The sequence below is a fragment of the Callithrix jacchus genome, chromosome 8 (genome assembly GCF_049354715.1).
Source record: "Callithrix jacchus isolate 240 chromosome 8, calJac240_pri, whole genome shotgun sequence".
NCBI classification, from domain to species: Eukaryota; Metazoa; Chordata; class Mammalia; order Primates; family Cebidae; genus Callithrix; species Callithrix jacchus.
In genome coordinates, this window is record NC_133509.1 from 30,828,667 (window position 1) to 30,855,672 (window position 27,006).

The window sequence follows — 27,006 nt, forward strand, 5'->3', positions numbered from 1 at the left end:
GAATTCAGGAAAAAAAAAAATATAAGAACATGAGAAAATCATACCAGCAATGAATTTTACATTATAAAGTCCAAAATCTAGACTCAAATGAAAAGTTAGTGAACAACATTGAAGCAAAGCAGCAATACAAGAGAATAAAAATGAGATGAAGTAAAAAGTAAGATCAGAGAAAAAGTCATTGAAATGGGGGACAATCATAAGAAAGCCACCATAACTGGAGTCAGTAAAGAAGAAAATTAAAACAATAGAACACAACTAACATTTGAAACTATAGACCAGGCACAGTGGCTCATGTCCACAATCCTAAAATCTTGAGAGGCCAAGCCAGGACTGTTTGAGCCCAGAAGTTTGAGGCCAGCCTCAAACTCAACACAGCGAGACCTTGTCTCAGTTAAAAAAAAAAAAAAAAAAATTAAATTAAAATTTAAAAATAAAAATAAGACTATAAACTAAGAAAACTTTCGGGAAATAAAAGAACACCTGTACATTAAAAGGGCCCATGAGTTCCTGAGTGACTGCTCAACTCCAAAATATATTCTAGTAAAACTATTTGACTTTAAAGATAAAAGCATTCAGGCAAAAGATGAGATATAATGATGAGAAAATCAAACTGGCATTAGATTTCTCAATAACAATATATAAAACAAGACAATAGCAGAGCAGTATTTTTAAGTGAAGAAAATATAAACTAAGGATATTACTTCCAGCCAAGCTATAAAGGTCTGATTTTGAACATGTCAGGATTCAGGGAACACTGCACACAAGTTCCCTTCTTGAGGTGCCTACTTGAACAAGAATCAGCAAACTTTCTTTATAAAGGACCAGAAAATAAGTATTTCAGGTTTTGCAGGCCACATAGCCTCTGTCAAATTACTCAGTTCTACTGTTGTATTGCAGAAGCAGCCACAGACAATACGAACATGAATAAGCATGGCTTTGCTGCAATAAAACTTTATTTACTGGCACTGAAATGTTAATTTCACATGATTTTAATGTATCATGAAACTTTTTTTAAACTGACCACCTAAAAATATAAAAATCATTCTCAGCTGTTTGAGGCCATACAAACAAAGTGAAGCAGATTTGACCCACAGGCATCATTCCCTTCCATCACCATCCCCCAGCCACTAGCAGCCACTGACTTTTTTTATTGCCTCCACAGCTTTGTCTTTTCCAAAATGTCATACAGTTGGAATAATACAGTGTTTGGCTTTATCAGAACTGTTGCTTTCATTTATCAATATGTACTTAAGGTTCCACCATGTGTTTTCATGACTTGATACCTCCATTCTTTATAGCACTAAACAATACTCTATTGTATGTATCTACCACAGCTTTTCCATTTACCTATTGAAGGACATCTTGGTTGCTTCCAAGTTTTTTAAGAAAGCTGCTATAAAACATCCATTGGCTGGGCACGGTGGCTCATGCCTATAATCCCAGCACTTTGGGAAGCTGAGGTGGGTGGATCACTTGAGGTAGGGAGTTCCAGACCAGCCTGGTTAACATGGTGAAACCCCAACTCCACTAAAAATACAAAAATTAGCTGGGCATGGTGGTACACATCTGTAATCCCAGCTACTTGGGAGGCGGAGGCAGAAGAATTGCATGAACCCAGGAGGCACCAGTTGCAGTGAGCCGAGACTGCAACATTGCACTCAGCCTGGGCAACAGAGCTAGACTCTGTCTCAAAAAAAAAAAAAGTTTGTGCAGTTTTTTGGTATGAACGTAAGTTTTCAATGCATTTGCGTAAATATCAAGGAGTACTATTGTTGGTTCATATGATAAAAATATGTTTACTTCTACAAAAAACTGTTGAATTATCTTCCAAAGTAGCTATGCCATATTGCATTTCCACCAGTTATAAGAGTTCCTGTTGTTTCACATCCTTGCCGGCATTTGGTACTGCCAGTGCCTTAGATTTTCACTATTCTAACAAGTGTATAGTAATGTCTCATTGTTTTAATTTGAAATTCCCTAATGACAAATGATGCTGAGCTTCTTTTAGTGTGTTTACTGACCATTTGTATATATTCTTAATGAAATGTCTATTTACGTATTTTTTAAATGGGTGGTTTTCTTATTCTTAGTTTTATAAGTACTTTGTAGATGTGTGGCATTGCCTCCAAGGCCTCTGTTCTGTTCCATTGGTCTACATCTCTGTTTTGGAACCAGTACCATGATGTTTTGATTACTGTAGACTTGCAGTATAGTTTGAAGTCAGGTAGTGTGATGCCTACAGCTTTGTTCTTTTTGCTTAGGATTGTCTCAGCTATGCGGGCTCTCTTTTGGTTCCATATGAAGTTTAAGGTGGTTTTTTCCAGCTCTGTGAAGAGGGTCATTGGTAGCTTGATGAGGATAGCATTGGATCTATAAATAACTTCGGGCAGGATGACCGTTTTTGCGATATTGATTATTCCTAACCATGAGCATGGAATATTTTTCCATCTGTTTGGGTCGTCTCTTATTTCCCTGAGCAGTGGCTTGTAGTTCTCTTTGAAGAGGTCCTTTACATCCTTTGTTAGTGGTATTCCTAGGTATTTTATTCTATACATCTACAACCATCTGATCTTTGACAAAACTCACAAAAACAAGCAATGGGGACAGAATTCCCTGTTTAATAAATGGTGTTGAGAAAACTGGCTAGCCATGTGCAGAAAGCAGAAACTGGACCCCTTCCTGACACCTTACACTAAAATTAACTCCAGATGGATTAAAGACTTAAACATAAGACCTACCACCATAAAAACCCTAGAAGAAAACCTAGGCAAAACCATTCAGGACATAGGCATAGGCAAGGACTTCATGACTAAAACACCAAAAGCATCAGCAACAAAAGCCAAAATAGACAAATGGGATCTAATTAAACTCCAGAGCTTCTGTACAGCAAAACAACCAACAGAATGGGAAAAATTTGTTGCAATCTACCCATCTGACAAAGGGCTAATATCCAGAATCTACAAAGAACTAAAACAGATTTACAAGAAAAAAAAAAAAAAACCCATTCAAAAGTGGGTTAAAGATACGAACAGACACTTTCAAAAGAAGACATATATGAGGCCAAGAAACATATGAAAAAATGCTCATCATCACTGGTCATTAGAGAAATGCAAATCAAAACCACATTGAGATATCATCTCATGCCAGTTAGAATGGTAATCATTAAAAAATTTGGAGACAACAGATGCTGGGGAGGATATGGAGAAATAGGAACACTTTTACTCTGTTGGTGGGAGGGTAAATTAGTTCAACCATTGTGGAAGACAGTGTAGCGATTCCTCAATGACCTAGAAACAGAAGTTCCATTTGACCCAGCAATCCCATTACTGGGTATATACCCAAAGGATTATAAATTGTTCTATTATAAAGATACATGCACATGTATGTTGTGGCACTGTTTACAATAGCTAAGACCTTGAATTAACTCAAATGCCCATCGAGAATAAACTGGATATGGAAAATGTGGCACATATACACCATGGAACACTACACAGCTGTAAAAAAATGATGAGTTTGTATCCTTTGTAGGGACATGGATGAATCTAGAAACCATCATCATCAGCAAACTGACACAAGAACAGAAAATCAAACACCGAATGTTCTTACTCACAGGCAGGTATTGAACAATGAGAACACATGCATACAGGGAGGAGAGCATCACTGAGGTCTGTTCGGAAGGAGGAAGGTGTGGAACAGTGGGAGGGTGGGGAGGTTGGCGAGGGATAACATGGGGAGAAATGCCAGGTATCAGTGACAGGGGGATGGAGGCAGCAAACCACATTCCCATGCATGTACCTATGCAACAATCCTATATGGTCTGCACATGTACCCCAGAATCTAAAGTACAATAAAAAACAAAAAAAAAAAGAAGGAAAAAAAAAGAGTTCTTTGTGTATTTTTCGTAGTGGCCTTTTATAGGATGTATGTTTAGCAAAGATTTTTTTGTTCAATCTAGGTCTTGTCTTTTTATTCTCTTAAAGATTCGTATTTTTTAATCTAGTAATTCCACTTCTGAGAACCTAAGGAAATATTCCTACACATATAAAGATGATTTACACATAAAAGATACTTATTGTAACACTTTATCATTTAAAAAAACTGAAACCTATTCGTATCAGTGTCATGGCACCAAAAAAAAAAAGGAAACTAAAAAAATAGAAAAAAAAAAGAAACCCAAATAAATACCCCAATAACAGGTAAATTATAAAAACAAATTATGGTTAAATATTAGATACACAATATGTTCTAAAAAAAGAAGCACAACCAATGCATAATTTTATATATTTTGGTTTTCCATTTAGAAGTGTAACAAAACTTTTTTCTTTTTATAATTCCACAAACTTCATTTGAAAACTTCATATTTTTTCTGATTAAAACAGATGGTTAAGAACGAAAGAAAAAAAATTTTAAAAAAAACAAAGAGATGGTTGCAGAAATACTCTTTTTATAGTTCATTTTTCTCATTTAACACAATCTTTAACAGTAAGTGTATATTCGTTTGTATGTATGTATTTTTGAGAAGGAAAATACAGAAGTTTACTGTAAGTTTTTTTTTTTAAGAGACAAACTACTGAATAGCTAGAGATCACAAAGAAAGGTCACATTACACACTGTAGAGCAAAGAGCTCAAAATTTTGTTTGTTTTCTTGTTCTCAAAAGTTGTTTCGGGCTATCCTACCACTAAAGGTTTTTCTTAGTCCTTTATTCAAATAATATCTGATCTTGAGTCTCCCTACCGATTACTCTTTTTTTCTTTTCTGTAAAGCAACACACATCCCTTATCTCTTCTAACCTTTTCTTTAAAATGGCTATGTTCACATATTAGAAATGTAAGTACTACTCAAGATCTTGGACGAGATGGCCATCAGATTCCTACTTATTCAGAGATTTTATGGTTATATTTTCATACCTTGTAACGATGATTTTTATGAACACTATTCTGGAAGCAGTCCATACAGAGTACACATGTTGGATCAATTGCACAATCCCTGAAAAAAATCAGAAATTAGATTCCAAAATTTAGATGACTCCCACTGATGCTCAGGTGTGACTACAATATAATGTGAACAAGTTTCCTGTATGGTGTACAACTGAATAAAAATGCTTCAAAAACGGAATTCCGAAAATGTTTTGAACAAAGATCATATTGTTATAATAATTTTAGCCTCATTTAGCCACACTTAAGTATGTAGTTCTGGATGTTTGGTTTTCTTTCTGAAATCACTCTCATAACTTTGAGGCTTGACCTGGTTTCAAACTGTTAGATTACAATTAAAAAATAATTTTGTAAAAAATAATCCATTTTTTCCATTAACTATCATCAGCTCATCCTATTAATTAATAAATATATTTTACAGCTGGGCGCGGTGGCTCAAGCCTGTAATCCCCATACTTTGGGAGGCTGAGGCAGGCGGATCACGAGGTCAAGAAATCGAGACCATCCTGGCCAACATGGTGAAATCCCGTCTCTACGAAAAATACAAAAAATTAGCTGGGCATGGTGGCGTGTGCCTGTAGTCCCAGCTACTCGGGAGGCTGAGGCAGGAGAATTGTTTTAACCCGGGAGGCAGAGGTTGCAGTGAGCTGAGATTGTGCCACTGCACTCCAGTCTGCTGCCTGGTGACAGAGTGAGACTCTGTCTCAAAAAAAAAAAAAAAAATATATATATATATATATATCCAACACTGACTGCTCATTGTTAAATGAGGCTTGGATAAAGACAAAGTTCATGAGAATGCAAGCAACACAAGGGCAGGGATTTTTATTTATTGTACACTGAAGTGTCCCAAACACCTACAATGGTACTCGGCATACAGTGGGTACTTAATATTTATTGAACAAATGAAGGAAATTAAATCCCTCTTCATCTCTACCTTAATAATAAGTTCTTACATGTATTGTTGTATCTAACATCTTAGAGGAGACATTAAGAACAATATAAATTAGTGCAAAGTACAGGATTAATTTTTTCTTTTGAGACAGTCTCACTCTGTCACCCAGGAATGCAGTGGCAGGATCATAGCTCACTGCAACTGTAGGCTCTCAAGTTCAAGTGATTCTACCTCAGCCTCCTGAGTAGCTGAGATTATAGGCATCTGCCACTACACCCAGCTAATTATCTGTATTTTTAGTAGAGACAGGGTTTCACCATGTTGGCCAGGCTAGTCTTGAATTCCTAACCTCAAGTGATCCACCCACTCAGCCTCCCAAAATGCTGGGATTACAGGAGTGAGCCACTGCATCTGGCCATGATTAATTTTTTAAGTATCTTATTTAAAAGAATTGAGGAGATAAAACTGGGATATTTTTTAAAAATTTAAAAGGCTGGCCAGGCATGATGGCTCACACCTGTAATCACAGCACTTCGGGAGGCCAAGGCAGGCAGATCACCTGAGGTGGGGAGTTTGAGACGAACCTAATCAACAAGAAGAAACCCCGTCTCTACTAAAAATACAAAAAATTAGCCGGGCATGGTGGTGCATGCCTGTAATCCCAGCTACTCCGGAGGCTGAGGCAAAAGAATTGCTTGAACCCGGGAGGCAAAGGCTGCAGTGAGCCAACATTGTGCCACTGCACTCCAGCCTGGGCCATAAAAACGAAACTCCATCTCAAAAAAAAAGAATAAAGGCTCACGCCTCTAACCCCAGCACTTTGTGAGGCCAAGGCAGGGGAATCACCAGGTCAGGAGATCAAGACCATCTTGGCCAACATGGTAAAACCCCATCTCTACTAAAAATACAAAAAAATTAGCTGGGTGTGGTGGCACATGCCTGTAGTCCCAGCTACTCGGTAGGCTGAGGCAGGAGAATTGCTTGAAGCTAGGAGGCAGAGTTTGCAGTGAGCTGAGATCACACTACTGCACTAAAGCCTGGGCAACAGTACAAGACTCTGTCTCAAAAAAAAAGAATTTAAAAGGTTAACAGGAAATATAGGTTGTCTAATAATATTCTGTAATATATATATGATATAAGACCTATTTAGAATAGGATTTTCCACCTCAATACTACTGACACTTTGGGCCAGATAACTGTTTGTTGGGGGTAGACCAGACTGCCCTCCCTGTGCATTAGGATGTTTAACAGGAATCTTGGCCTCTACACAATAGATACCAGTACCCTCCCCCAAGATGTAACAATTAAAAATATCTCCATGAAACTTTTGGAGACATGAGTTCTGCAAATGTCTATCCTGGTTTTGTTAAAAGTGACTGAGCTCTAGCTAAAAATACCTAAGAAGATAAATGAACTTTACTATACTATATAGCAACATGGTACACAAAATGCAAAAACTTTCTTTTTTCTTCCTGAGAAAAGAACAGGATAAAGAAAAGTATGTTTGAAACAACTGTTAACTGTATATAAACCTGTCAGGCATAGAATTATAAGAAAGTAAAAACAACTCTCTGTATTTATAAAATCTAAAAATTCACACTCCTAACCTAAACTAGCTCTAGCAAAGGAGGAAAACTGAATCTCAAATTTCAGGCAGAGGTAGGGAGTAAAAATGTTCTCTGTGCTGCCACGAAATTTAAGGCACTGTTCTTACAAGGAATAAAAAGCCTAGAGTGGCTCCCCGCTGTAATACCAGCACTTTGGGAGCCTGAGATGGGTAGATCACGAGGTCAGGAATTCAAGACTAGCCTGACCAACTTGGTAAAACTCCATCTTTATGGCGGCGGGGGGGGGAATATATGTATGCATGTCTGTCTGTATGTATGTGTGTGCGTGTGTATATATATATATATATACTTACACACACACACACACACACAATTAGCTGGGCTATATATATATAAAAATTAGCCGGGCCTGGTGGCATGCATCTGTAATCGTAGCTACTCAGGAGGCCAAGGCAGGAGAATCGCTTGAACCAGGGAGGTGGAGGTTCCAGTGAGCCGAGATCATGCCACTGTACTCCAGCCTGGACAAGAGAGTGAGACTCTGTCTTAAAAAATAATAAATAAAATAAAATGACTTAAGTTGTTTTCAGTTTCCCTACCACTGGCCTCTTCTATTCAACTAAATTACAACTGTTTCTACAGGTTCAAAATCCCTTACACCAGACTCTGAAATCCAAATACCTCCGAAGTTGAAAGGTTTTGGAATTTCTGTAGGTTTGGCACTAAATCTCACTTGATGGCAAAAAAAGACTTCAAATGACATGAGACTACAGGCATTATTTATACTACTTGTTGTGAATATTCAAATTTCTTAAAGAAAGATTGTGTTTGATTACAGTGTCCCACCCTAACTCTGCAGGGGAAGTATTCAGAATTCTGAAATGCCACAAAGAGTTTCAGGTAAGAGTATGCTGGATACATTACAAATAAGGCAAGAATCTATCACTGACATTGTGTTGGAGAATAGGAAGAAACAGTGAGAACTGTTTAACTGGAAGTCATATATATTCAGAAATGAGCTGTACTAGCAAAAACCACACAACAACTGCATAATAAAAGAAAGTTAATTAACTAAGATTAAATGTATTATAAATAGTAATAAACCAAGAAAAGTATATCATAAAATAGATAAAATACCAAGATAGTAATAACTGGCCAGGCGTGGTGGCTCATGCAAGCCCGGCACTTTGTGAGGCTGAGGTGTGCGGATCACTTGAGGCCAGGAGTTTGAGAACAGACTGGTCAACATGGTGAAACCTCGTCTCTACTAAAAACACAAAAATTAGCCAAGCATGGTGGCGGACAGCTGTAATCCCAGCTACTTGGGAGGCTAAGGCAGGAGAATTGTTTGAATCTGGGAGGCAGAGGTTGCAGTGACCAGAGATCATGCCACTGCACTTCAGCCTGGATGACACAGCCAGACTCTGTCTCAAAAATAACAGTAATAAGATTGTAATAATTATAATCAATCCTGTAAATTTCTAATTCTTACCTACAAGAATAGGTCGTCTCTCCACTTTTGAAAACCTTCCCACAAAGCTGAAATGCTCCAAAGTGCTTCAATTTCTCTAAGCAAATATCTGGATCTTCTCCAAATAAGTACCATTCCAGTGGAGTGAATATTGACATCTGTACACTTTCCTCCTGTTTTTCCAAGTCTGGGTCCATTTCAGCAAAGTAAATTTCTGGCACCAACTGTGCCAAATGATGCAAGAAAGCAGTATAAAAATCAACTTTCTGATCCCACCACTGAAAGAAAAGAAGATGAAAATTAGACTGTCTTACAAGCTCCTTCTTAATCATCTGGGGGCACAAGTAATGACATAATTCTATAATTTCAAAGTAATTTATATACTTCATCCTTCACCAATACAGAAAGAAAGTGGGTGATTTAACAAAATTAAGCTTGAACTACCATATACCACAGATATCTGGGAAAAAAAGAAGAGCAGCTATAGTAGGTGAGAATTATCCTTCACTTCTGGAATGGCCAATTCCTGCTACATGAAGGTGGTTCTATTATCAGCCATAGGCTAAAAAGACAATGCATTCATCACACACTTTGTTTTAGGAAACCAGTGTTTAACAAGAGATCGAAATAAACAGAGGCCAAAGTTTTACAAACATAAAAAGCACTAACCGTGAAAGAAAAAAAAAACTGGATAAATTGGACCTCATCAAAAGTAAAACCTTCTGCTCTTCAAAAGAAACTGTTACAGATGGCTTATTTGCATATGAAAACATGCTTACTATTATTAGTCATTAGGGAAGCACTAATTAAAATGACAATGAGATACCCCTGCACTACCTAGTATGGTGGCTAAAATTAAAAACTGGCAATATCAAATGCTAACTAGGCCAACAGTACTTTCGCACCTACAGTCCCATCTCACGAGGTAGAAGTAGGAGGACTGCTCGAGCACAGGAGATCAAGGCTGTAGTGTGCACCTGTGAATAGCCACTGCACTTCAGCCTGGACAACACATAGGAAGACCCTGTCTCTTCAAAAAGAGTGACTTATATCACTTGTAACTGAAAAGATGAAGTCCACTTTTTTTTTTGTCTTTTGTTTAAAAGACAAAAAAACAAAACAAAACACATATGACTCAAGGCATATCATTAAAAAACAACAAAAACTTACCCAAGGAGTTTTATAAGCTGTTAATATAATTACAATTAAGATTTTAGATAAGGTTTCATAATAGGCCATTAAGGAAAGTTACAGATATTTGATTACAAAAAAGGCTTTTTTAGTTTGCACTCACGAACTTCAATATTCCATTCACAAATAAATTCAACCTCAATATTCCATTCACAATTAAAACTTTATGGTATTACTATTTACATTAGGTATTACTATAGAAATTTTATTAGCCCATTCTCTGAAGGGCAATTTGTAGATAGTTATTAAAATTTTAAATTTATATATACTTTGACCCAGAAATGCCCATTCTAGGAATTTATTCCTCAGGTAAACATGTACAAAGGAAGTATTTGCAGCATGACTATTTTTAATCGTAAAAGATTGGAAACAAGCTGAATGTCCCAAAACAAGAGCTGAATAAATTACGCAACTTCATAAAAAGGGAGAGGGCACAGATTTATGTCCTGATATGGAATATTCTTCAAGTTATACTGTTAAATAAAAAGTAAAATGTACAGAACAGTGAGTATAATGTGCTACTATTTATACTGGGAGAAGGGAAGAGGAAAAAAAAGGAAGAGGTAAAGGAGATATATTGGTATATGCTTATATCTGAATACAAAACTCTCTAAAAGGATTCAAAATAAATGTTAACAGTAGAAAGAGCCCCGAGAAAGACTTAGTGTTCACTGTTACCTTTTTTACTGTTTTAAATTTTTATTCTCTCTCTCTATATATACACATTATCTATTTGAAATCATTTAAAAATATTTTCAATCCTATACATTTCATGTACAATTATTCAAAACAGCAAAAAATTAAAAACCTGAATGTCCATGAACAGGGTAATAATCTATCATTTAGCCATACTCACCCAAGTGTGAAAAGACATATTTACATCCACCACATGTGCACTATAACATCACTTGTAACTGAAAAGATGAAGTCCACCTAAATGTCTATCAATAAAGGTATATCCATTGTGGTATAAGCATACTATTCTATGCAGTCAAAATGTCATAAACACTGTTAAGCGGAAAAAGAAGCTTTAAATATTATAATTTCATTTTTGTAAAAAGTAAATAATTATATATACTTTTTACATTTCAACACATTTGGGTTTGGGTTTCCTTTTTTTTGAGACAGAGTTTCGCTTCTGTCATCCAGGCTGGAGTGCAATGGCGCAATCTTGGCTCATTGCAACCTCTGCCTACCAAGTTCAACTGATTCTCCTACCTCAGCCTCCTGAGTAACTGGGTTTTCTAATTAAACAAATGTGCATGCACATCTCTGCCTATGCTTCCCTAAACATAAACTAAGGGTCTGGAAGGAGAAACAACAAACTATTAATAACGAATACAGGAAGGGAAGAAACTGGGGAAAAGAATTAGGGACTGTCATATTTTTACTTTCAACAGTGTTACACCATTTGACTTTGTTAGACAAATGTCAGTATTTTTGTGACCAATAAAAAAAAAACTTCTAAAAAAATCTACATGAGGTCTGGTGTGCATGGTAGCTCATGCCTGAAATCCCAGCACTTTGGGAGGCTGAGGCAGGCTGAGGTCAGGAGTTTGAGACCAGCCTGCCCAACATGATGAAACCCCATTTCTACTAAAAATACAAAAATTGGCCGGGCATAGTGGCACATGCCTGTAATCACAGCTACTCAGGAGTCTGAAGCATGAGAAACTGCTTGAACCCAAGAGGCGGAAGTTGCGGTAAGCTGCAATTGTGCCACTGCACTCCAGCCTGGACAACAGAGTGAGACTCCATCTAGGAAAAAAAAAAAAAAGGTCATGGGGTCAGGCACAGTGGCTACACCTGTAATCCCAGCACTTTGGGAGGCCAAGGCAGGAGGTCAGGAGTCCGAGACCAGTCTGAACAACACGGAGAAACCCCGTCTCTACTAAAAATACAAAATTAGCCAGGCATGGTGGTACATGCCTGTAATCCCAACTACTGAGACTGAGGCAGGAGAATCACTTCAACCTGGAAAGCAGAGGTTGTGGTGAGCCCAGATTGTGCCATTGCACTCCAGCCTGGGCAACGAGAGCAAAACTCCCTTTCAAAAAAAAAAAAAAACTACATGAGTTAATACGCCCATTTAAAATTGATGCCAAATAGTCTCAAAGTATCTCCAATGGGAAAGACAGTAATTTTAAAATAGAAACCAACGTAACCAAATGATTAAGATAAATATCACCAGTAATAAGAACTACTGATATCAAGAATCCCTTGATATGATACACTGAGAAAGATAATCACAAGATTCTTATGTTATGCTTTTTTTTTAAATAGAAAAGGGATCTCACTTAGGCTGCTCTTGAACTCTTGGGCTCAAGCAATCCTCTCCACCTTCTGAGGAGATGGGTCTGTCTGGGACTACAGGCTCATACTACAGCACCTGGCTGACTTGTGCGTTATTCTTGCCTAAATGTATAATTTTATTCCAATCATGAGAAAACATCATACAAACCCAAACTGAGGGACATTCCATACAATAACTGCAAAGGACTCTAAAAGTATTAAGGCATGAAAATAAGGAAAGATCAAAACATTGTTATAGACTAGAGGAGACAAGAGAGATAACTAAATGTAACTGGGATGCTGGGTGTGATCCTGGAACAGAAAAAGCACATTCATGGGAAAACTGATGAAATTCAAACAAGATCTGTAGTTAGTATTAATTTTCTGTCCTTGATAGTATACTATGGTTGTATAAAATGTTAACATTACAAGAAGCAGGAAGAGGGAGGTAAGAGAACTGTGCTCAATTTATACAACTTTTCTATCAGTCTAAGATTAATCAAAACAAAAAGTAAAAAAAGAAATGATGCTGAAGAGGTTTATTTACTAATACGGAAAGGCATTAATAACAAACAGTTCAGTAAAGTAGGTTACAAAGAAGTACATATAAAATCTCAATTTTGTTAAATATTATAATTACATAGAGAAAAGTCATGAGGAGTATTCAACAAAATGTTAACAGAAATGGGTGGTGAGATTTTAGCACATTTTCATGGAATTCATTAGTCTGCTTACCTGATGAGTACTATCCTTACAGGGAGTCCACATTTGGTGGGTAATTTTATAATTTTAAAATTAAAATTTATTTTACTAAAACCATTTAAAAATAAATATACCTTCCAGTATTCCAATTCCAACTTTTCTGGGGTACTCATACATGAACAACTTTTCTCTACATACCTGGCAACAACTACAACTAACAGAGATAATATATAATGTTCTACGTTATACCTAAGGTTCTTTTCATCGAGAGCACTAAATGAAAAAAAAAATTCTTGCATATTCAGCACTACAAAACCAAACAAAAAACCCTTCTGTTCTACTTAATTATAGGAGGCATAGAACTCTTTTCAATTTCTCTTTTTAGAATAGAAGAAATTTGAGAGTAAAAAAAGAGTACAAGCCCTTCACATTTTATAGATGAGAAAGCTAAGTCACAGGGAAGTAAAATGACTTGTCCAAAATCGTTAAATAACCAGTTGGTATCAATGTCAGGAACAGAACTAGGTATCTGAACTCCAAAAGTTCAGTGCCCTTTCCACTAAACCAAACATAAATACACAGTTTTTACATCTACCTTTACTGGCTTGTTCAATTTCACATTACAGGTTGGGCATTCTACACCCAAAAATCAGAAATCTGAAATGTTCCAGGATCTGAAAATTTTTGAGGGCTGATAAAACATTCAAAGGAAATGCTCATTATAACATTTTGGATTTTAGATTTTCAGATTTGGGATGTTCAACTAGCATAATACAAATATTCCAAAATCTGAAAAAAAATCCAAAATCCAAAACACGAGGGATACTCAACCAGTAATAGTAAAATAAAACAAAACAATAACATTTTGCCTTCTTAATTTTTGTTTTAACTTTTGCCTTCTTTGTAATTACAATTACAAATGAAGCCCCTTAGCTAACAACTACCAAACATTCCTGAAGGCTACTAAATATTCTCAAATTATATCTGTTATCACATTGTTTATCATGAAGAACTAAGATTAAAACATCATGGCTGGGCATGGTGGCTGTAAGCCCAGCGCTTTGGGAGACCAAGGTGGGTGGATTGCTTGAGCTCAGGAGTTTGACACCAGCCTAGGCAACATAGTGAAACCCCGTCACCACTAAAAATACAAACAATAACAACAACAAAATTAGGCCAGGAGTGGTGGCTCATGCCTGTAATCCCAGCACTTTGGGATACAAAGGCGGGTGAATCACCTGAGGTTAGGAGTTCAAGACTAGCCTGGCCAACATGGTGAAACCCCATCTCTACTAAAAATACAAAAATTAGGTATGGTGGTGTGAACCAGTAATTAGAGCTACTCAGGAGGCTGAGGCAGGAGAATCACTTGAACCTGGGAGAGGAACTTTGCCCTTCAAATCCCTGTATCCTATAGGCCTAGCACAAGTACACAATAAAAGTTCTCAGTTAATTGCTAAATGCTACACATTTCTTGCCAGAGAAAACAAAGCAAATTTTGATAACAGTAAGCCTTCTATAACCTTGTGTATAGAATTCATATAGGAATTAAAATTTAGTTACACTCTTCACAAAAATTTTTCCCATTATTGCCAAACTATGGAAAACTTTTTTGATCTAAAATAAGTTTGATTTTTTTGCCTTTGGTTGTTTTTAAAATTTTCCCCCATTTTCAAAAGGAATTAATTTAAGAATTTTTAACTACCAGGTCCAGAAAAAAAAAAAAAAAAAAAAAAAAACTGGAATTAAGGGAAAGCTTTCCTAATTGACTGTTATGTAAAAACAAGTTCTTAAAACATTTAAATTCCCAAACATTCCAAACATTTCCCTCATCCCCATGGAGACTAGAAGATATGTTTTCAACTCTGACCCAAGGGCTTGGATGCCTGTTTGGGAACATCATGTTGAAAAAGGAACTGACTTAAGTAGATTGGTTTTGTTCAAACCACAATTTGACCTTCCTTAAACAACTGCTAGACATCTACAGAACCTTCAGAGCCCCGTAATTGTTTTTCTAATTCTTCTTTTTAAAGTGGTAACAAAATTTGGAGGAGCTACAATTTTTTTTTCTTTTTTTGAGACAGAGTCTCACTTTGTTGCCCAGGCTGGAGTGCAGTGGCACAATCTTGGCTCACTGCAACCTCCACTTCCCCAGTTCAAGCAATTCTCCTGCTTCCGCCTCCCGAGTAGCTGGGATTACAGGTGCGTGCCACCACGCCCGGCTAATTTTTGTATTCGTAGAGATGGGGTTTCACCATGTTGGTCAGGCTGGTCTCGAACTCCTGACCTTGTGATCTGCCCACCTCAGCCTCCCAAAGTGCTGGGATTCAGGTGTGAGCCAATAAGCCTGGCCAGGAGCTACAATTTTTCATAGCCACTGTGGATTAGTAATAATTAGAGCATCTCTAGGCACCAAAAAATCTTTGATTATACAATGTTTTCTTCTAATATTATTCTACAGACTCAAAGGTTTAAAGCAGCCAGGCACAATGGTTCATGCCTGCAACCCTACCCCTTTGGTAAGCCAAGGCAGGCGGATCACTTGAGCCCAGAAGTTCAAGACCCACATAGGCAACATGGTAAAACCCTGTCTTCTACAAAAAAAACCACAAAAATTAGCTGAACATGGTAGCATCACCTTGAAGTCCCAGGTACTCAGGCTGGGTACCTGAGTGGGAGGATCACCTGAGCCTAGGAGGTTGAGGCTGCAACAAGCCCTGATCACGCCACTGCACTCCAGCCTGGGGAACAGAGTGAAGCTCTGTCTCAAAAAAAAAAAAAAAAAAAAAAAAAAAAAAAGGCAAGCTTATAACTAAGCTAAAATCTACCTTCCTGTAACTTGTATCCTGTCACTGAAATAAACCAATATAATTCACTCTGCTTTTCATCAGTCTTTCCAAATAAATGAAGGTAACTATTATGTCTCTCATTTCTAGTCTCTTCATTTCATGGCTAAACTGAAATAAAGATTCTAAAGAAATTTGGCCAGCCCTAGACATGGTATCTTGACCACTCTCCATGTTGATTACCCTTATGAAACTACACAACATGCTTCCATAAAGAATAGGACTATTTGTTAACCTTCCTTATCCTGGGCACTAAACTGCTTCAAGAGATCACAGTCTGGAAAGGTGCGGTGGCTCACACTGGTAATCCCAACACTTTGGGAGGCTGAGGCAAGCAGATCACTTGAGTTCAGGAGTTTGAGAACAGTCTGGCCAACATGGAGACACCAACCTCGTTTCTACTAAAAATACAAAAAAATTAGCCAGGTGTGGTGGTGCATGCCTGCAGTCCCAGCTACTCAGGAGACTGAGGTGGGAGAATCACTTAAACCAGGAGGTTTAAGCGGAGGTTGCAATGAGCCAAGATTGCCCCACTGCACCCCAGCCTGGGCAACGGAGTAAGACTCCGTCTCAAAAAAAGCAAACAAACGAACAACAACAAAAACATCACATTCTCACATTCCTTTTTTCTTTTAAAATTTTTTTCTATTTCTTTTTCTTTTATATATTTTTTTAATCCTTTTTTTCCTAGTTCCCACAAGCAGAGCATTCTTTCTTTGGCTGCCACATCACACAACTTGGTGAAAGTGCAGACAACTAAAACTCTTAGATCAATCACATTTAAGAGATCTAGTCCTATACACAAACGAACATAAGTATAAGGCTTTACTTTTATCCCAATTAGGTTAGTTTTGACACAGTACTCAGCCTAATGACATTTTTTTTAATCCTATACTTGTTATCCTTACCAGTCTTGTGCTGTCTGCAAATACGGTAAGTCTTCTACGCCTTTATGGTATTGATAAAATAAGCCAGAGTCAAATACAGAGCCATATGACAAACAAGCCTCCTCTCTTTTCTTTCCTGTTGAGATAACGTCTAAGCATGCCGTCAGAATGTGGTTTTTGAAAACATTTTGTCCCTCCTAAGGGACCAATTCTCTTTGTCCTATTTGTTCTATTCTCTTTCTTTTTCTTCTCTGTTATAGGCCATGTCCCAATTTTCTAGGCTTTCCTTGAAGTATCTAGATAAACAAAATCTGCTTTCCTAAACTCTGAGGTATCTATTTCATATTCTCTTTCTGCTGTATGAAATATGTATTTGTAAACCAACTAAAATCCTCTCTTACAAAGCAGAACATGCGTGTATTTAAAAAAATTGATAAATCAACAGACTTTCCCTCCAGTGGCTAAAGTCATTTCGAGCTTACCCATAAATACCAAAACTTCAAAGGCATTTAAAAAGGTAGTCCATACAGACATGAAGTAGTTATAACTCCACTCCTCTGAACAAGTCAAACATACTTTGTTCTGAAGAGCGGCATTAAGTAAACTATTAAAAGGAGAATTATATTCAAGTGAGTAGCAGCAGACTCCATTCTGGACAGGGTCTGTGTCATTCCTGGGCAGCAAGTTGGCATTTAGGAAAGCATACTAACTCTACTGGAGACTTATCAGTAATGTTTATTTACCACAGCATATTTCCAAAAGCACTCAGATAAGAGGGTGACAACATTTCAAAAAAAAAAAAAAAAAAGCCTGCACCAAATCAAATGCTTTTAAAAAAAACAAGCTCATCAACTATTGTTTATTCAAGAGGAGGCGTGTTAACTGAAAATATCTTGAAAAAACACATAGGCGGTCATAGTAAATCACCTAGGATTAGAGGTCTTAATATTTTGTGTTAGGTCATCTGAGGCAAGGGGTTAAAAGCTTAAGGAAAATTATTTCACAGAGCACAGCATATGCTTAACACCTTTACAGAAATGGATAAAGTGGCAGCAAGGGAAATCCAAGGTAACCCTCAACGTCAGCATCCAAAGAAAGGATGGGCAAGATACAGGCACACCCAGAGACATCCTGGGTTCAGTTTAAGACTACCACAATAGAGTGAACATAAAATACAGTGAGTCACACAAATTTTTTTGGTTTCCCCATACATATGAAAGTTATGCTTACATTATACTAAGAGTGCAATAGTATAAAGTCTTTAAAAATGTACATAACTTAATGTTAAAACACCACTAAAAAATAATAATGATCATCTGAGCCTTTAGAAAGTTGTCATCTTTTTGCTGATGGGGTATTCCCTCAATGTTGATGGCTGACTGATCAGGGTGGTATTTGCTAAAGGTGGGCATGACTGTAGCAATGTTTTTCTATTTTTTGAGACAGTGTCACTCTATCGCCCAGGCTGGAGTGCAGTGGTGCGATCTTGGCTCACTGCAATCTCTGCCTCCTGGATTGGTGCAATTCTCCTGCCTCAGCCTCCCGAGACTGGGATTATCGGCACCCATCACCACGCATGGCTAATTTTTCTATTTTTAGTAGCGACAGGTTTCACCATGTCGGTCAGGTTGGTCTTGAACTCCTGATCTCAGGTAATCCACCCACCTCAGCCTCCCAAAGTGCTGAGATTACAGGTGTGAGCCACCGTGCCCGGCCAGGCAATTTCTTAAAATAAGACAACCATGAAGTGTGCCACATTGATTGATCTTTTCATGAAAGATATTCTATAGTATGTGATAACATTTTATCAACAGTAGAACTTCTTTCAAAATTGAAGTCTATCCTTGCCAACTTTGCTGCTGCTTTATCGACTCTGTTTATGGAATATTCTAAATCCTTCGTTCTCATTTAAACAATGCTCACAGCATCTTCACCAGAAGTAGAATCCATCTCAAGAAACCACTTTCTCTGGTCATCCAGAAGAAGAAACTCCTCATCCATTAAGTTTTATCATGGGTTTGCAGCAATTCAGTCATAACTTCAGGCTCCACTTCCAATTCTAGTTATCTTGTTATTCTTACCACAGATGCAGTTACTTCCTCCACTGAAGTCTTGAATCCCTCAAAGTCATCTGTCAGGTTTGGAATCAACTTACAAACTCTTGTTCATGTTGATACTTGGACCTCCTCCCACAAATCATGAATGCTCCTAATGGCATCTAGAATGGTGAATCCTTTCCAGAAGATTTTCAATTGACTTTGCCCACATCCATCAGAGGAATCATAATTTATGGCAGCAAAGTTTTACGAAATGTGTTTCTTAAATAGTAAGAGTTGAAAGTTGCAATTATTCTTTGATCCATGGGTTACAGAATGGATGTTGTATTAGCAGGCATGAAAATAACATTTATCTCTTTGTATATCTCCGTTAGAGCTCTTGGGTGACCAAATGTATTGTCAATGAGCAGTAATATTTTGAAAAGAATCAGTTTTTTCTCTGCAGTAGCTCTTAAGAGTGGACTTAAAATACTCAGTAAACCATGCTGTAAATAGATGTGCTATCATCTGAGCTTTTTAGTTTCATTTATACAACATAGGCAGAGTAGCACAATTCTTAAGGATTCTGGGATTTTTTGAATGGTACACAAAAATTGGCTTCAACTTAAAGTCACTAGCTGCATTAGACCATAGCAAGAGAGTCAACCTGTCCTTTGAAGTCAGACATTGACTTCTCTCCAGCTATGAAAGTTCTAGACAGCATCTTCTTCCAACAGAAGGCTGTTTCACTTACATGGAAAATGTGCTGTTTAGTGCAGCCACTTTCATCAATTATCTTAGCTAGATCTTCTGAATAACTTGCTGCAGCTTCTCCATCAATCAGCACTTGCTGCTTCACACTGTACTTTCACGTTGTGGAGACAGCTGTTTTCCTTAAACCTCATGAACCAACCTCTGCTACCTTCCAACTCTTCTTCTGCAGCTTCCTCACTTCTCTCAGCCTTCAAAGAATTGAAGAGAGTGAGGGCCTTGCTCTTCAATTAGGCTTTGGCTTAAGGGAATATTGTGGCTGGTTCAGTCTTCTATCCAGAGCACTAAAACTTTTTCCACATCAGCAGTAGGACTGTTTCATTTTCTAATCATTCATCTGTTCACTGGAGTGGCAATTTTAATTTCCTTCAGGAACTTTTCTTTGCATTCACAACCTGGCTAACTGCTTGGCACAAGAGACATAACTCTTGGCCTATGTCAGCTTTCAATAGCTTTCCTCAATAAGCTTCATCATACCTAGCTTTTGATTTAAAGTGAGAAATATTGGCCCTTCCTTTTCACTAGAACACTTAGAGGCCACTGTAGGGTTATTAACTGGCCAATTTTAATATTGCCCCATCTTAGGGTATAGCGAGGCCCAAGGAAACGGAGAGAGATTGGCAAGTAGCTGATCAGTGGAGCAGTCAGTACAAATGCAACATGTATTGATTATGTTTATGGGCATGATTCACGGCACCCCAAAACAATTACAAGAGTAACATCAAAGGTCACTGATCACAGATCATCATAACAGATATAATAAAAAAGTTTGAAATATTGTGAGAATTACCAAAATGTGACACAAAGACACAAAGTGAGCAGACAATGTTGAAAAAATGGCACTGAAAGGCTTGCTTGAGACAAGAGTTGCTACAGACTTTCAATTTGTAAAGAACTGAGTATCTACAAAACATGATAATGAAGATCAATAAAATAAGGTATGCCTATATTTCATTGGTTCACCTGCATCACTGATTTATACAAGTATCTATCCAGTCGGACTCTCTATGCAGTACTGAGGACAAAAACCATTCCATTTACAGGATAATGTTTGGTACTAAATGTAAGAAGTCAGTTTCCAGCACTAACACATCTACACGAAGTACTGTTCCTTCCCTAGACTCTCAAAGTTAGTGGGGCTGAATCAGTCATTTTGACTTAGTGTTTTAGAACTCAATTTGACATCTAATTCTATAGAATCTGCCATTAAAAAAAATCAAAAATTGGCTGGGCGCGGTGGCTTACGCCTGTAATCCCAGCACTTTGGGAGGCCGAGGCAGGTGGATCACGAGGTCAAGAGATCGAGACCATCCTGGTCAACATGGTGAAACCCCGTCTCTACTAAAAATACAAAAAATTAGCTGGGCATGGTGGCGCGTGCCTATAATCCCAGATACTCAGTAGGCTGAGGTAGGAGAATTGCCTGAACCCAGGAAGCGGAAGTTGCGGTGAGCCGAGATCGTGCCATTGCACTCCAGTCTGGGTAACAAGAGCTCAACTCTGTCTCAAAAAAAAAAAAAAAATCAAAAATTTCCTAACTGCTCAAAATAGAAATTATGAGATGGTAAAAAAAAAAATAAAAGGAATTAGATCTTGCTAAGATCTGGTGACAAAGTACTTCAGTCAGGACTGAAAAGACCTAGGTTTTCATCAGTTTTCCTGCCCAGAGTATGTCTTTATTACACAAAACTGTGTTCTGACCTAAAACGATATAGATTCAAATTTCTAAGGAAAATAATCTCCAATTAAAATCACATATGGCTGGGTGTGGTGGCTCACACCTGTAATCTCAGCACTTCAGGAGTCCGAGGCACGCAGATCACCTGAGGTCAGGAGTTCGAGACCAGCCTGGTCAACATGGCAAAACCCTGTCTCTACTAAAAGTACAAAAATTAGCTGGGCATGGTGGTGAGCACCTGTAATCCCAGCTACTCAGGAGGCTAAGGGAGGAGAATCACTTGAACCCAGGAGGCAGAGGTTGCAGTGAGTCGAGATAGTGCCACTCTACTCCAGCATGGGTGACAAGAGCGAGACTCTGTTTCAAAAAAAATCACATAGAACTTTTCACTTCTATTTTTAAGTCAACCATCAAGAGATTACATTATCTTTTAAAGATCCCCTATAGGCCAGGTGTGGTGGCTCACACCTGTAATCCCAGCATTTCGGGAGGCTAAGGTGGGTGGATCACCTTAAGTCAGAAGTTTGAGACCAGCCCAGCCAACATGGCAAAATCCCATCTCTACTAAAAATATAAAAACTAGCCAGGCATCGTGGTATGCACCTGTAACCCCAGCTACTCGGGAGGCTGAGGCAGGAGAATCGCTTGAACCTGGGAGGTAGAGGTTGCAGTGAGCCAACATCGCATCTCTGCATTCCAGCCTGGGTGACAGAGTGAGACTCTGACTCAAAAAAAAAAAAAAAGATTCCCCTATAGATATGGGATTATGGATACATTTTTCCTGGATTTCCATAATGATTACTGTATAAGCATAACAATATTAAACTTTTAAAAAATCCTCCCATTTGGGCAGGAGGCAACTTCAGGAAATAACAGAAATATTCTATATCCTGATTCAGTAGTAGACACACAAATACATACATTTGTTAAAATTTATACAGAATATGCCTTAAATGGGTACATTTTACTGCATGTAAATTATCTCAATAATCTAAACAACTCTTAACATTCTCAACTCCTATTACCTCTACCTCTCCTCTACCTCAGTGTCTCCTCATTCATTCATTCATGCATGCATTCAATAAAAATTCTGAAGCAATGTGCTAGATACTAGAGATACGGCTGTAAACAACAGTTCATGCCTTCAAGAACTTTACTGTCTAAAAGGAAAGACACATAGTAAACAGATAATGTAGAGTACAGTCTGAGACATACTACATACAACAGGAGTATGGAAAAGGCGTTATAGCAACACATAAGAGGTGCCTTTAACCTGGCTCTACCATCATAAAACCTTGATGTGCCCCCATGTACACAAATTCTAAAATTCCCCTCTCCAACCACAAAACTCAGTCCTTCCACTTATGTCAACCTCATGCCCTTTAATACCTCTCAATCCTACCAATTCCCTCCAGATTTCCTGTTTTGGATTTTATTACCTCCCTGTTCAGCCTGGGATCCAAGGTTAGCAACTACCCTTACATGCCTGCTCATTCCCTCTTTCTTCCATCCACAACCTCCATCCCCCAATCAGTACTAATCTTGCTACAATAAATCACTAATGTTGATCCTCAGTTATTCATTCATTTAAAAATATGTAAGCGTGTTCTGTATCTATCACATATCAAGATACATCAATGCAGCCAGACGTAGTGGCTCATGCCTGTAATCTCAGCACTTTTGGAGGTGGAGGTGGGCAGATCACAAGGTCAAGAGATCAAGGCCATCCTGGCCAACATGGTAAAACCCCATCTCTACTAAAAATACAAAAAATTAGCTGGGCGTGGTGGTGCACACCTGTAGTCCCAGCTACTCTGGAGTGAGACAGGAGAATCACTTGAACCCAGGAGGCAGAGTTTGCAGTGAGCCGAGATCGCGCTACTGTACTCTAGCCTGATGACACAGCAAGACTCCATCTCAAAAAAAAAAAACCGATACAACAATGAACAAGTCACACAAGTCACACATGAGCCTTCCCTTCATGTAACTTACCACTCCCTCTGGAGGGAAAAACAGACATTTTAGTAAGTAAATAAAGACAACACAGTAATTAGAGATTGTAATAAATGCACTGAGAGAAATAAGCAGGTTGCTTTGACAGAGTAAGGGAAACCCATCTCTTAGACAGTGTATGTATTAAGAAAAGGCAGAGGAAAAACACCCTAGGAAAACCAAACAGCAAGCAATAGCATAGATCCTAAAGCAAACTACAGCTTGGGCTTGTACTAACAAGCCAGGATGAATGAGGACACTGTAATAGGAAATGACATGGAGATGTAGGGGCTGGACCAGGCAGTCTTAAAGGCTTCTAATAAGTTTAGACTTCATACGAAGTATAATAGAAAGCCACTGAGGATTTAGGTAAGAGACTGACGTGATCCGATTCAATCTTTAAAAAATTACTCTGGTTGTTCTGTGCAGAATGGACAGGAAGAAGACAACAATGGAAGCAAAGAGACCAGTTAAGAAGTCACTGCAGTAGCCAAGAAAACAGACATTGACTTGGATTGCAGAGGTGAAGACAGAATTATCTGTGTTCAAGAGCTATTATGGAGGTGTCATCTACTGAGACAGGGATAACAAAACTCTTAATCTGCCTTTGTCCTTTCCTCTCCTAAAATCTGCTCTTTCCTCTCAGTATATGACATAACTAAGACCAGGCACAGTGGCTGACACCTGTAATCCCAGCACTTGGGGAGGCCAAGGTGGGTGGATCACCTGAGGTCAGGAGTTTGAGATAAGTCTGGTCAGTATGGTGAAACCTTGCCTCTACTAAAAACAGAAAAAAATGGCTGAATGCGGTGGCTCATGCCCATAATCCCAGCATTTTGGGAGGCAGCGGTGGGTAGATAGCCTGAGGTCGGGAGTTTGAGACCAGCCTGGCCAACATGGTAAAACCCCTGTCTTTATTTAAAATATAAAAATTAGTGGGGTGTGGTGGTAGGCACCTGTAATCCCAGCTACTTGGAAGGCTGACGCAGGAGAATCACCTGAATCTGGGAGGTGGAGGTTGCAGTAAGCCAAGATCACGCCACTGCATTCCAGCCTGCACGACAGAGACAGACCTTGTCTTCAAAAAAAAAAAAAAACTGGGCATAGTTGGTGTATGCCTGTTGTAAATGGGCAATAGATAAGAGCTGAGTGTCATGCCAAGAGGTATCTTCTGAAATTGACTTAAGAAAATCTAGTTAAGGAAGACAGAAGGCAGAAAGAAGTTCTGGCAAACTACCCACCAACACTCTTGATTCGCAATTTTTCTCAGTCCTCAACATCATGGACACAATAAACCACCACCCTCTCCTCAAAACATTACCCCTGCCATTGCACTACTCTCACCTCTTACCAGCTTGCCTGTTCTGTTTCCACGTTCCAGTTCTTCCATTTTCTACCCATTTCAATCATTCCTGTTCTCTCATCGTCTCTCTCACACACTCTATTTTCCTCTGTATGTGTGTGTCTACATATGCACACATTTTCCTCCTGAAAGATTTTATCCAGGCTGGGTATAGTGGCTCACACTTGTAATCCCACCACTTTGGGAGGCCAAGGCAGATGGATCACTTGAGATCGGGGCTTGAAACCAGTCTGGCCACATGGCAAAATCCTGTCTCTACTAAAAATACAAAAATTAGCTAGGCATGGTGGCGCACACCTGTAACTCCAGCTACCTGGGAAGCTGAGGCATGAGAATTGCTTGAACCCAGGAGGTGGAGGTTGCAGTGAGCTAAGATAGTGCCACTGTACTCCAGCCTGGGTGGTAGAGTGAGACTCTGTCTTAAAATAAATAAATAAAACAAAACCCTGTCTCTATAAAAAATGCAAAAAATTAGCAGGGCATGGTGGCCCGTACCTATATTCTCAGCCACTTAGGAGGCTGAGGTGGGAGGATCACCTGAGCCCAAGAGGCTGAGGCTACAGAGAGTTACATTTGTGCCACTGCACTCTAGCCTGGGTGATAAAGTGAGACCCTGTCTCAAAAAAAATATGTTACCCATTCCCACAACTCAACTGTCAATAATTTACTGATAACTTCCAAATACCTAGCTAAGTGTTACTGAAAGTGTGGCCCTGGACCACTATTTCAGAATCAGCAGGGCATGCTTGTGAAAATGCAGATTCTCAGACCTATGGTATCAGTTCCTCTGGTGATTCTTAAGCAATGGCTTTTATAAATATCTGCAAATTCATACCTATTATTTTACGTGAATTGCATGTGAGATAATGTTAGGAATATTACAGCCTTCATGCTTACCAATAGCAATATGAATGAAAAAGGACCTGCAGACTAAGAAGGAAGTTTAAAGGAAATCAAAAACTATAACCAGGAATTAGACTCTAATAGAAACTGTTCAATTGCTTAAACCTCTATAAATGTCCCATACCATTTACCTTTGTCTAAAGATAAGCAATAAGGAGTAGGGGGGACAACTGAGCTCATGTTGCTTAACACCAAAGTAGTAAACTGGGAAGCCAGTGTCACGCCATGGCTGAAATAAAATTAAAGTCAGTAGTAGCTTGAGAAACAGAGAGAGAAAGGTATAATGAGCTGTAGGATCTTCAGTAGGTAGAGAGAGCCAAGCCAAAAAAGTGGTTATGAAGCGTAACAGTTAAAGGTCTTGTCTACTGACAGTACTTTACCTTGAATTAAAATTCTTTGGGCACTTATATTAGCTGTGTCACCAGACTGTGAGTTCCTTGGGGCTGAGTTCCTTGGGGCTATATTACACAATCTACCTACTACTTTGCAAAACCTAAAGCCTTGCCCAACAAAATCTAATAATATTTCCTGAGGTGAAGTTTGCCAAATAAATTCTATCTCAATTCCTGTATCATTGTCTCAATTCCAAATGAGTGGTGTCCAGAATGATAGAGTTTTACTGTACTACCTGGAAAAAATTAATGTATCAAAGCTTTAAATAAATATTAATCTTCGGATACAAAACTAATAATTTTTCTGACCACAGCAGAGTTTCCCCACTCCTTCTAACCCACAAATTACCATTAAGATGTTTCAGCTGCTTCTGAACTTGTCCCACCTCCTCATTCCTTATCATCTCAAATAGACGCTTCCTCCTTTACTGCCAGTAGTGAAGTGAATTTGAACCGCTATTTGGGGTGGAGGAAAACTACAAGCACTAACACAGTCAGTGACCAAATCCTTTTTCCAACTCCCTTCCTACTTGATTCCTACCACCTAGCCAGTCTCATCAGTCCCTGGAGTTGACTCATTCTGTAGTTCCCTCTGTCCTTAATAAAACAATGCTCAATTGTCTGCAAGATTAAAACAAATGCTTTTATTAGGCCAGCTGCGGTGGCTTACACTGTAATCCCAATATTTTGGGTCGCCAAGGCAGGTGGATCACCTGAGGTCAGGAGTTAGAGATCAGCCTGGCCAACATGGTGACACCACGTCTCTACTAAAAATACAAAAAAATTTAACTGGGTGTGGGGGTAGGCGCCTGTAATCCCAGCTACTCTGGAAGCTGAGGCAGGAGAATCGCCTGAATTGAAGTGAGCTGAGATTGCGCCACTGTCCTCGAGCCTGGGCAACAAGAGTGAAACTCCTTCTCAAAAAAAAAAAGTTTCCATTACACTGCAAACCCAAGAAACTTCAGAAAAAAAAGTGTATATCCCAATTTTCTAACTGCTGCTACTTAGAAAAACAAACTAATAAAACATTATGCAGTGATAGATATTTGAATATTTTCTAAATATCTCCCCACTAGATGCCCT

The 27,006-nt window shown here is 38.5% G+C and overlaps 1 protein-coding gene across 4 annotated transcripts in view; it reads right to left on the reverse strand.

Annotated features, from left to right (window-relative positions):
• Positions 1-27,006, reverse strand: part of UBR1 (ubiquitin protein ligase E3 component n-recognin 1) — a 162,186-nt gene that overhangs the window by 134,348 nt on the left and 832 nt on the right. For all 4 annotated transcript variants that reach the window (XM_009005311.5, XM_002753370.6, XM_078334075.1 and 1 more), the window contains exons 2-3: positions 8,892-9,148; positions 4,910-4,988 (exon numbers count right to left, since the gene is read on the reverse strand). In XM_009005311.5, coding sequence (XP_009003559.1) covers positions 4,910-4,988; positions 8,892-9,148 — 336 coding nt within the window. The remainder of the gene's footprint in view (positions 1-4,909; positions 4,989-8,891; positions 9,149-27,006) is intronic.